At 39.7% G+C, this 12,120-nt stretch overlaps 1 protein-coding gene across 1 annotated transcript in view; it reads left to right on the forward strand.

Annotated features, from left to right (window-relative positions):
- Positions 1–2,712: 2,712 nt before the first annotated feature.
- LOC141912222 (uncharacterized) overlaps positions 2,713–12,120 on the forward strand; it is a 79,731-nt gene continuing 70,323 nt past the window's right edge. Inside the window, exons 1-2 of the mRNA XM_074803440.1 lie at positions 2,713–2,912; positions 5,286–5,333. Of these exons, the coding sequence (XP_074659541.1) occupies positions 2,804–2,912; positions 5,286–5,333 (157 nt within the window). The 5' untranslated portion in view covers positions 2,713–2,803. The remainder of the gene's footprint in view (positions 2,913–5,285; positions 5,334–12,120) is intronic.

Below are 12,120 nucleotides of genomic sequence, written 5' to 3' on the forward strand. Positions count from 1 at the left end.
GTTTTAACACCGCCTTCCAAAAGATAAGATATAGGTCCGCCCCGGCAATAGAAACCAAAATGGAAATCAACTTACTTGTAAGGCCCGTTGATTATAACAGCGGACACACTGACGGGCAACCGTAGTAATCATAAGCTGTATGCCTCGCAATTTTAGATCTAGATACGCCCCCACCCAAGCAATGGATATCAAAACGGTTTTCGACTTACCCATCAAGTCTGTAGTAACAGCGACACACTGACGGGCAACCGTAGTAAAAGCGTCTGCTGAGGATATCGTCGCGTCGGTTTGGACGCCGCATATCGCCGACTATTCCAGAATGCGGCATCATACCACCGCTGAGTGACTGGTATTTCTGATAATCCACTAAATTACTCTCTGAACTCCACGGCGTTCTTTCGATTTCATCATCGATAATTTCCGATATGATACCACAGCGGCACAGCAGTATCGCAACCACGAGAATTAGAAGTTTACAAGCGGCCATTTTTCCGTCTGTCACTGATCACCAAATAGACGACAGTGATAACGTGTACAAGGATACAATGAATGTGTACAATGAAATATGAAATATGAAAAATCAATCTATCTAAGCAAACTTCCTTCTTTTTATTATCTTTTTATCGTTTTTAGACCCTATTTCATTTTTATGTTTTCAAATAATGACAAGTCAAGGTCGAATATCGAGACTAAAGCTTCCTGCTTGTTTGATGGCTTTCGTCATCAAGGCACCGGGAATTTTTTAAATGTAGTTATCAATATTTTCCAATACTGGGAGTTTAGTATCTCGGTAATGCAATTCGGGTGTGCATTACGTCATCAATAAAGAGTTTCAAGATAATAATTACATTTGTGAATTTTGGGGTCATCTTTGTAACGAAATATATTTCATGACTCTCATTTTCTATTAAAAATAGTCTTTTTTGATGATTAATTTTGTGAACTAAATTATCAAAATTAGGCTATCCTGGTTAGACAGGTTGCCGGCCAATTCAATTCAATTGTCGATGTATTCAAATTCAGAATAAGTCTATAACATCGAATCATCCAATGTTTATGAGTTATGTTTCTACTACAAGGCGTCACTTTCAAGTTAGTTTTCTTTTTATTAGATATGACCAATAGTCGAGTTACGGCAGCTTGCGCGATCACTGCGGGGTCCAGGCGGCGACCATGAAAACGCTTTGTACGGGAGAAAACTACAAAACAATTATTGTGTATAGTCTTCGGGAGGTTAACCTCCCGAAATAGAAATAAACAGCGCCTCAAAAAAACATCAACGAATTCGGCCTAATGTTCATTCGTAAATCAGATAATGAAGTAACGTAGTTATTTGTCCAACGTTATTGAACTTATTTAGAAACGATCGTAGGTTTTTATCGGATTTCTGCGAACGAGTAAATTCTGAAATATACAGTCGTTTCTAAATAACTTGATGAGTTTAGTAGAATTTTATCGAACGGGTTTTTCACTAAAACCACAATGGAGAATGTACATCGTTGTTTTAGTTCGATGACGACATGAAAATGCTGCTGTGGCAGTCGATGATTCTTCCCGTGCGATAGAGAATCCGAAGTCTAAATTTTGTAATTTTCTAATTGAATGACAAAATATAAATGTTATTAATCTCTTGATTTTAGAATCTGTTACGGAATTGCAAAATCTTGAATCCGCCCTTGCAATCTGGAACTAATTAAAACCAGTTTAAGCTCATTTTGGTTTTATAACCTATCTTACAACTTAAGACCAGTTTAAGCTCATTTTAGTTCCGCAACCAATCTAACAACTTAGACCAGTCTAAGCTCATTTTGGTTCTATATCCAATCTAGAACAGACCGGTAGCCAGCCATATCTTTGGGGAGGGGGTCTAGGGGTACTCGTGTAGAACATTCCACTAACAACTAACAACAGCATATTTGAGGTGCAAATTTTACTGCTTTTTCCTGTGCAATTTGGCCGCAAAAATTCTCGACATAGAAATAGAAAAATTTAGGCAGTGAATTAAGAAAATTCTCGGCAGAGGTTTAGAATGAAATCAGCATTGAGATATAAATTCAACATATTAGGCTTTGATCAACATATAGTTCAAAACAAGTCAACATGAATATGAATAGAAACTCGAGATAGTAAGTAAGTAAAGTTTATTCTGACCTTGAAGAAATAGGTACAAGAATTCTATAAAGATACGTTACGTCATGCAGCATACACACTAATTTACACTTTTTAGATTTGTCGTTTTACTTTAATTTAAGAAAACAGGAGTTCCTAAGGCACTCTTCCTATGAAAAGTCTAAATTAAAAATAAAAAAGGAGATGCTTATAACAATAACTAGTATCTTGGAGCACATCCAAGCTAACATTGTGTACTGTGGGCACTAGCCCAGTTGACTAACAAAATATACTAAACTAAATAACTAAATAACTAAATTCATTGTCAAAGGTAATAAACATTTATCATCAAAAATCCACAGAAATATGCTAGCTGTTGGCATCGATATTCATAGCCTGATTGAATTTTTGAATTTTTGGAATGTTCCTCACACGGCGCACGGGGTTTTCCGTTTCGGTCGTTGTCATAGATACAGCATCGCACGAGAGCGCACACGCCACCGCACGGCACACGCTGCACACAGTCTCCCTACATTATCCATCACACTGTGATACATAGCTGCAGGCGCTATAGACTCCTTCACTACTACACGGCCATATTGGTTGCATCTTCTCAACACACTCGCTCATATCTCCCATACGCAAAATGTCGTGATTAACTACATGGAATATAGGATAGACGGGCTCCAAGACAATGTCGCAGTTCAGGGGAATTTTAATTCTATGGTTTGGGGTCGGGTTGCTGTATTCTAGGAGCGTCGTCGGCACCGTAAGAACTAATAAACAATTTAGCGGCTTTTTCGGTAAGTGATTTTATATACATACACGCCATATGTTATGTGCGTAAAATCGATGTATGATATCTATTTTGGAATATCGATCACTCTAGTGAAACTAAAGGTTGACGTCACTTAAGACCCTATTAATTCGTATTGATCATTTTAGTGTGTTATGAATATTAATGATTAGATGTATATAAGCGTTTTTAATTTGACTCGGGATTCAGTTCCACAGTTGTGTAGGTTTAATCTGACTCTGGATCCAGTTCCACAGTTGTGTGGGTTTAATTTGACTGTGGATCCAGTTCCATGGCTGTGTGGGGAAAAATTTGACTCAGAATATAGTTATTTCCACAGTTGTGTGGGTTTATATTGACTCTGATTTCAGTTCCACAGTTGCGTGGGTTTAATTTGTTTCTGAATCCAGTTCCACAGTTGTGTGGGTTTAATTTGACTGAACCCAGTTCCACAGTTGTGTGGGTTTAATTCGTTTCTGGATCCAGTTCCACAGTTGTGTAGGTTTAATTTTGATTCAGAATGCAGTTCGACAGTTGTGTGGGTTTCTAATCTGTAGATCCTGTTTATCAATGAAATGTCTCGGTATTGGTAGGCCTAGTGTCAGTTGGCATTGTATCCTGGTTTCGGCTAGAGATACTCTGAATGATTGTGACCCCTTGAATTAGTCAGTAACCTGTCTGTGGTTTAGTTGATATAAGTTGGTATAAAAAGCCATTTGGGGAAATGAAAATATCTAAACATTGGAAAGAATGTGAAAATTATTCGTTTTATAAAAATTAGCTGGATCCATACCTGGTATTGTTGTTCCTGACAATATTTAGTCGAAATATCGAATTTATAAATATACGAGTTCAAGGAAACATTTCTGACTCTTTTTATTTGTAGTGTGTGATATCATTAAGCTAACACAGCTGGGGCCAAAAATCCTACTTATCTTAAACTAGGACATATTCAATGCAGTCTAAATGTCCATATCTTATGTATCTTGATTTGTTCAATAACAGTGAGCTAATCCCACCCCTAATATTCAGATAAGGTGTTAGGTGGGCCACCTCCCTGTTTTGACGGACCTTTGCTGGTGGTAAATCGAACACTAATACCTGACACACTCCTGTGGTGGCTTTAGTCAATTAACACCTGTCAGTAATTAACACTTTTGGACACCTGCTATATGCAGGGTATATAGTTGAGACCGGGTCCATGTGATCACTCAAATATTTTCGGCCGTGCCGGATCGGGCCCGGTTTTTAACTACAGATTCTCTAAAGAACAAAAATGGGTGGGCGAAGAAATAAAAAAGTTTCGAACAGGCGTTTCAGAATGGCGGGGAGTAGAAAAATAATCAGAAATCAATTATGTTTTTATTATTCGAGTGAAAAGGTGTGCGAAAATTGTGATAAATTTGATTCCAATAATGGGAGAAATTTCAGGGTCCCTACGACTCCTTGATTACTCAAAAACTCCTTCTAAATAACAGAAAATGCTTTAAAGCAGCTTGAAACTCTTTGAATTCGAGCAAAATGCCAAAAACTCCTTCAATTATGAGGATTAGGCAATTAGAGATTTTTGTCTGGATTGTAGACTACGCCTAAATCGGTACAGTTGAGACCTGGATTTTTTTTCTACCCAATTGGGCGGTTACTGAATTAGAAACTAAATTTAGGTAACGTAAAGGATCAAGATTTGCTTACGGAACCACTGAATTTTGCGGTTTACCGAGATAAACAGTACCGATTTAGGAGGAGTCTATAGTAAGTAGGATATGAAATTTGAAATTTAGCGAATCCTCGAAAACTCCTCAAATCAAGGAATGACCGATCGGTCGGCACTCCGATTGAAGAAAATTAACTTTTCACAAATCGCTTCATCGAAAGGCGTGGACATATACAAAAAAGAAAAAATTATTGAGGCTAAAAAAAATTGATACCTTGTTTCTCCGCTCTGCTGAGCTTAAATGTTGACCCGGCCGGCCGCCTATCTACCTTATACATTACTTTTTTTTAAATCGTGATTTAAATATCCCATATCCTAGAAATGAACTGTTTATAAATTTTATCATATTTTACAAAAATGACCCGGCCGCTGCGGAGAAACAAGGTATCATTTTTGTTTAGCCTAATCTTTTTTTTCGGAATTCCGGATCCCGAGTAATTTAGAAAAAGGGCCCGAAAAGCGCATGTTCGTTACGCCGGGGCTCTACACGTCGCGGTGGTAACCTCACTCGCCCCCGTACCGCTCCTTTCAGCCAGACGTATCCATTTAATCACCGATACCCGGATCCAATCTTTAGGGCGTGGACACGAACGACAATTTATAGTATGCGCTATTCGTAAACGACTGTATTTTCATTTGTTTTTCCGGTTTTTTTCTATTTCGCAGGTTGTAATTTCAGCGACGTCTGCAAAGAATCGGAAGTTTGTATCGATGGTAAGTTTGTGTGCGAACGTCGCGTTAACCCTTTCAACACGGGGGTCCCTCCCTACTAGTTGACCTTAGTTATGTGGGGGTTAATTTGACTGTGAATCCAGTTCCACAGTTGTGTTGGTTTAATTTGACTGTGAATCCAGTTCCACAGTTGTGTGGGTTTAATTTGACTGTGAATCCAGTTCCACAGTTGTGTTGGTTTAATTTGACTGTGAACCAGTTCCACAGTTGTGCGGGTTTAATTTGTCTCTGGATCCAGTTCCACAGTTGTGTGGGTTTAATTTGTCTCTGGATCCAGTTCCACAGTTGTGTGGGTTACTTTAATTCAGAACCCAGTTCCACAGCTTTGTCCAAAACTGGGCCCTGGATCTAATGATATAAGGTTCTATGTAAATTGCCTTTGATGATATTTTTTTCATTGAAAGTTTGTTATTTTATTCTGTCAGAAACAGTTATTTATTATGGTATTTATGTGATATTAGACTCATATTATTCAGACCACTCAATTATCAAAACAACATTTTCTGCTATTTATATCAATTCAGTTCATTACTTATGGACGCAATACATAACAGTGATGGAGTCTCTGTTGAATCGACTCCTTACAGTTCAACAGTTGTGTGGGGTCAATATGACTATGGATCCAGTTCCACAGTTGTGTGGGTTTAATTTGACTGTGGATCCAGTTCCACAGTTGTGTGAGTTTAATTTGACTGTGGATCCAGTTTCAGTTGTGTGGGTTTGAAATGGCTGTGGATCAAGTTCCACAGTTGTGTGGGTTTAATTTGACTGTGGATCAAGTTCCACAGTTGTGTGGGTTTAATTTGACTGTGGATCCAGTTCCACAGTTGTGTGAGTTTAATTTGACTGTGGATCCAGTTTCAGTTGTGTGGGTTTGAAATGGCTGTGGATCAAGTTCCACAGTTGTGTGGGTATAATTCGACTCTGGATCCAGTTCCACAATTGTGTGGGTTTAATTTGATTGTGGATCCAATTCCACAGTAGTGTGGGTTTAATTTGACTGTGGATCAAGTTCCACAGTTGTGTGGGTTTAATATGACTGTGGATCCAATTCCACAATTCCTTGCGCTCGATACGTAAGCTGCCATTTCTAGGCTGAATTTCATTTCTAAACGATATCGCACGAATGCAATTTAGGAAATCAAACAAAAACCGTCGATTTCCGATTGACGTCGAATATACGTGACGTCCGCGTGACCTTGAAGCGAGCCGCTTGATAATATTTTCCGCGATCGATCGAAAAAAATCCGTCGTCGTCGTTGTCGTCGTCGAGTGGTAGAAAAATGAATCGACGGGATTCTTTCGCGATGCGATCATCCGATTCGCGATTGCGTAGGCGGACGATAAACGCGTTACCGGTTCGAATTCGACGCGCCTCAGTACGGCAACTCCATCACACACACACACCGCACCGCCATGTTACCACGGAAACCGCGCGGATGTCGCTCGCCGAAGATTTTCTGAACATTTTGATTACCGCACGATTTTAAATTGCGATTTATCTCGCAATTAACGAGTAATGGTAACGACGTGGGTTGTTGTGCCTTGCGACGACAATACCTGAATCTGATTATCATTCGCCAATTGCGGTGAACTTACAGAATCGGCACTGATTGTCTGGAACAGTCTCTATGAAAAGTTTACTGACCCCTGATTGTCTGGGACAGTCTCTGAAAATGGTTTACTATCCCCTGATTGTCTGGGACAGTCTCTGAAAATGGTTTACTGTCCCCTGATTGTCTGGGACAGTCTCTGAAAATGGTTTACTGTCCCCTGATTGTCTGGGACAGTCTCTGTTAATGGTTTACTGACCCCTGATTGTCTGGGACAGTCTCTATGAAAAGTTTATTGACCCCTGATTGTCTGGAACAGTCTCTGAAAATGGTTTACTGTCCCCTGATTGTCAGGAACAGTCTCTGAAAATGGTTTACTGTCCCCTGATTATCTGGAACAGTCTCTGAAAATGGTTTCATGTCCCCTGATTGTCTGGAACAGTCTCTATGAAAAGTTTACTGACCCCTGATTGTCGAGAACAGTCTCTGAAAATGGTTTACCGTCCACTAATTGTCTGGGACAGTCCGTTTTAAAAGGTCGTCTGATTGTCCGGGACAGTCTGTTGTAAATGGTCGTCTGATTGTCTGGGACAGTCTGTGGTAAATGGTCCTCTGATTGTCTGGGACAGTCTGTTGTAAATGGTCCTATGATTGTCTGGGACAGTCTGTTGTAAATGGTCGTCTGATTGTCTGGGACAGTCTGTTGTAAATGGTCGTCTGATTGTCTGGGACAGTCTGTTGTAAATGGTCCTATGATTGTCTGGGACAGTCTGTTGTAAATGGTCGTCTGATTGTCAGTAACAATCTCGCTGATCGTGTTGACTCAGTTGTCAGCGGTTGTTGTTGCTTATCTAAAATGAAGATGTGATCGTTGTATAAACAGCAATGTTTAATGCATATATTAGTGGATGATGATGATAATGATAATGATGATAATGTCTGTGTTAGATGTTTCTCAATTATCTATGATTGATTCGATGATATGTCTGTGATGAGGAGGTTTTAGCTGTTATCCCCTCGAGTCACGGCTCTGTGGATGAACATTTTACATCGGTGCGTCGAGCACCGATGTGCCGGCACGATCTTCACCCGACCACCGGCAGTCGCTGCATTTTATTTATGTCCTGTTTGCATGGACAGTTTCGTCCTGTTTGCCTGGATATTTTTTTTCCTGTTTGCATGGACATTTTTGTCCTGTTTACGTGGACCTTTCTGCCCTGTTAACGTGGACATTTCTGTCCTGTTTACATGGACATTTTTCTCATGCTTGCTTGGACAATTTTGTCTGGTATGAGTGGACATTTCTGTCCTGTTAACGTGGACATTTATGTCCTGTTTACGTGGACAGTTATGTCCTGTTTACGTGGACATTTTTTTCATGCTTGCTTGGACAATTTTGTCTGGTATGAGTGGACATTTTTGTCCTGTTTACGTGGACCTTTCTGCCCTGTTAACGTGGACATTTCTGTCCTGTTTACATGGACATTTTTCTCATGCTTGCTTGGACAATTTTGTCTGGTATGAGTGGACATTTCTGTCCTGTTAACGTGGACATTTATGTCCTGTTTACGTGGACAGTTATGTCCTGTTTACGTGGACATTTTTTTCATGCTTGCTTGGACAATTTTGTCTGGTATGAGTGGACATTTTTGTCGTGTTTACGTGGACCTTTCTGCCCTGTTAACGTGGACATTTCTGTCGTGTTTACGTGGACAGTTATGTCCCGTTTACGTGGACATTTTTGTCCCGTTTGCATTGAAATTTCTGTCTTGTATGAGTGGACATTTTTGTCCCGGCTTGCGTGGACATTTATGTCCCGTTTACGTGGATATTTTTCTGTTATGTATCTCAGCACTTTTCTCCTGTCCATTTGCGTTGATTTTTTCGTCCTGATCTCGACAAAAACGAAAAATATGAAATTTCCCTTTTAGAGTTATATTTCGAATGAAATTCGTTCGTCGCTTTCTGATATTTAAGATAAATTTCAGCGCGCTGAACCGTTAACGAGGCTTCGTCAGATTCGATTAGCGAAACTGTGCTTTTATCCGAAATTGAATTTCAAATCGACTGACGCATTTTGATTTTATTCTCTTTGATGACGTTCGTCGCGATTGTAATTGTTCGTGTTATTTTTGCCGTGTTTTTCGCGGCGTTTCAGACGTTGATTTACGGATATCAATCTGCAGCTCGCAACCGGCTCCCCTTTAGACATTACTACAGGGTGAAGTGTGGGTAGTTGTTAAAATGTCTGGTGTTTATAGTTCATTTTCTATTACAAAGGTGAAGCACTGAACACATGTGAAGTGTGGACGATCAGTTTTTGAAAGTGTGCTGATAAAATGTCTAATATCTGGTGTTGGTAGTTCATTTTCAATTAGAAATGTTTCAGTTGAAGCACTGAACACATGTGAAGTGTGGACGATCAGTTTTTGAAAGTGTGCTGATAAAATGTCTAATATCTGGTGTTTGTAGTTCATTTTCAATTAGAAATGTCTCTGATGAAGCACTGAACACATGTGAAGTGTGGACGATCAGTTTTTGAAAGTGTGCTGATAAAATGTCTAATATCTGCTGTTTGTAGTTCATTTTCAATCAAAAATGTCTCAGGTGAAGCACTGAACACATGTGAAGTGTGGACGATCAGTTTTTGAAAGTGTGCTGATAAAATGTCTAATTTCTGGTGTTTGTAGTTCATTTTCAATTAGAAATGTCTCTGATGAAGCACTGAACACATGTGAAGTGTGGACGATCAGTTTTTGAAAGTGTGCTGATAAAATGTCTAATATCTGCTGTTTGTAGTTCATTTTCAATCAAAAATGTCTCAGGTGAAGTACTGAACACGTGTGAAGTGTGGACGATCAGTTTTTGAAAGTGTGCTGATAAAATGTCTAATATCTGCTGTTTGTAGTTCATTTTCAATCAAAAATGTCTCAGGTGAAGCACTGAACACATGTGAAGTGTGGACGATCAGTTTTTGAAAGTGTGCTGATAAAATGTCTAATTTCTGGTGTTTGTAGTTCATTTTCAATTAGAAATGTCTCTGATGAAGCAGTGAACACATATGAAGTGTGGACGATCAGTTTTTGAAAGTGTGCTGATAAAATGTCTAATGTCTGGTGTCTGTAGTTCATTTTCAATCAAAAATGTCTCAGGTGAAGCACTGAACACATGTGAAGTGTGGAAGATCAGTTTTTGAAAGTGTGCTGATAAAATGTCTAATGTCTGGTGTTTCTAGTTCATTTTCAATTAAAAATGTCTCAGGTGAAGCACTGAACACATGTGAAGTGTGGACGATCAGTTTTTGAAAGTGTGCTGATAAAATGTCTAATATCTGCTGTTTGTAGTTCATTTTCAATCAAAAATGTCTCAGGTGAAGTACTGAACACGTGTGAAGTGTGGACGATCAGTTTTTGAAAGTGTGCTGATAAAATGTCTAATATCTGCTGTTTGTAGTTCATTTTCAATCAAAAATGTCTCAGGTGAAGTACTGAACACGTGTGAAGTGTGGACGATCAGTTTTTGAAAGTGTGCTGATAAAATGTCTAATATCTGCTGTTTGTAGTTCATTTTCAATCAAAAATGTCTCAGGTGAAGCACTGAACACATGTGAAGTGTGGACGATCAGTTTTTGAAAGTGTGCTGATAAAATGTCTAATGTCTGGTGTTTGTAGTTCATTTTCAATTAGAAATGTCTCTGATGAAGCAGTGAACACATATGAAGTGTGGACGATCAGTTTTTGAAAGTGTGCTGATAAAATGTCTAATGTCTGGTGTCTGTAGTTCATTTTCAATCAAAAATGTCTCAGGTGAAGCACTGAACACATGTGAAGTGTGGACGATCAGTTTTTGAAAGTGTGCTGATAAAATGTCTAATGTCTGGTGTTTCTAGTTCATTTTCAATTAAAAATGTCTCAGGTGAAGCACTGAACACATGTGAAGTGTGGACGATCAGTTTTTGAAGTGCGCCGACTAAATGTCAACTTTTCCATGTATATATATATATCCGAGGTGAACCGGTTCCGGGCTGCAGATTTTGGGCGCGCGCATTTTCTAGTTTTATCGCATCGATTCCCGAACGTAAAAGCCGTATAGCGTTGTACGTGTATGTGACAGTTTTACGAAACGAGTCGCGCGGAATTAACGGCGTCTGCAACTGAGATCGGAGAAACTGCGTTGAATACTGAATGGGTGTGTGTGTGTTTGTGCGCACTCAGTGTTGTTGTTATTATTATTGTCCCTCTACTCCTCCTCCTCCTTGTCCTCCTCGTCATCCTGCTGCTGCTGATGCTGCTGCCGCTGCTGCTGCTGTGAAATTAATGGTCGCGTAGTTTGCTCGATGAATAATAAATTTCGTCGGCATCGGTGATAAACGTGCGGGAAATTGGAAATAAATCATTCATCAGAAACGGACGTTACTCTCAGTACAACTGTGTGTTTGTATTACACACCTGTACATTGACTGTCCAGTGGCTGACTTTTAAACCGGTTTTCACCTGAACGCTTTGGGGCTGGTTTTATAAACCATTTTTCAATTTACCTCTGCATGGGCTGGTTTTATAGACTAGTTTTAACTTGAAGCCTGCATGGGCTGGTTTTATAGACTAGTTTTAACTTGAACCCTGCAGGGGCTGGTTTTATAGACTAGTTTTAACTTGAACCCTGCAGGGGCTGGTTTTATAGACCAGTTTTAACTTGAACCCTGCAGGGGCTGGTTTTATAGACCAGTTTTAACTTGAACCCTGCAGGGGCTGGTTTTATAGACCAGTTTTAACTTGAACCCTGCAGGGGCTACTTTTATAGACCAGTTTTAACTTGAACCCTGCAGGGGCTGGTTTTATAGACCAGTTTTAACTTGAACCCTGCAGGGGTTGGTTTTATAGACCAGTTTTAACTTGAACCCTTGCAGGGGCTGGTTTTGTAGACCAGTTTTAACTCGAATCCGGCAGGGGTTAGTTTTATAGACCAGTTTTAACTTGAAGCCTGCAGGGCTAGTTTTTGGTCGAGCCAAACAAGCACGGGCCCGTTTGGCACCCATGCAAACAGGCGTTCGGGGTCAAACTTAGCACCGTCCAAAAGTGCTCGTGTGACGGACAGTAGAAACATGGCCACTTGTCACACAACACAATACAATGCAATACAATTACGTTTGAATGCATAATTAATGGCTTCATCTAATTACGATGTTAGCCGTTAAACTATTTACCCCCACGCGCTCC

The sequence above is a fragment of the Tubulanus polymorphus genome, chromosome 10 (assembly GCF_964204645.1).
Source record: "Tubulanus polymorphus chromosome 10, tnTubPoly1.2, whole genome shotgun sequence".
NCBI classification, from domain to species: Eukaryota; Metazoa; Nemertea; class Palaeonemertea; order Tubulaniformes; family Tubulanidae; genus Tubulanus; species Tubulanus polymorphus.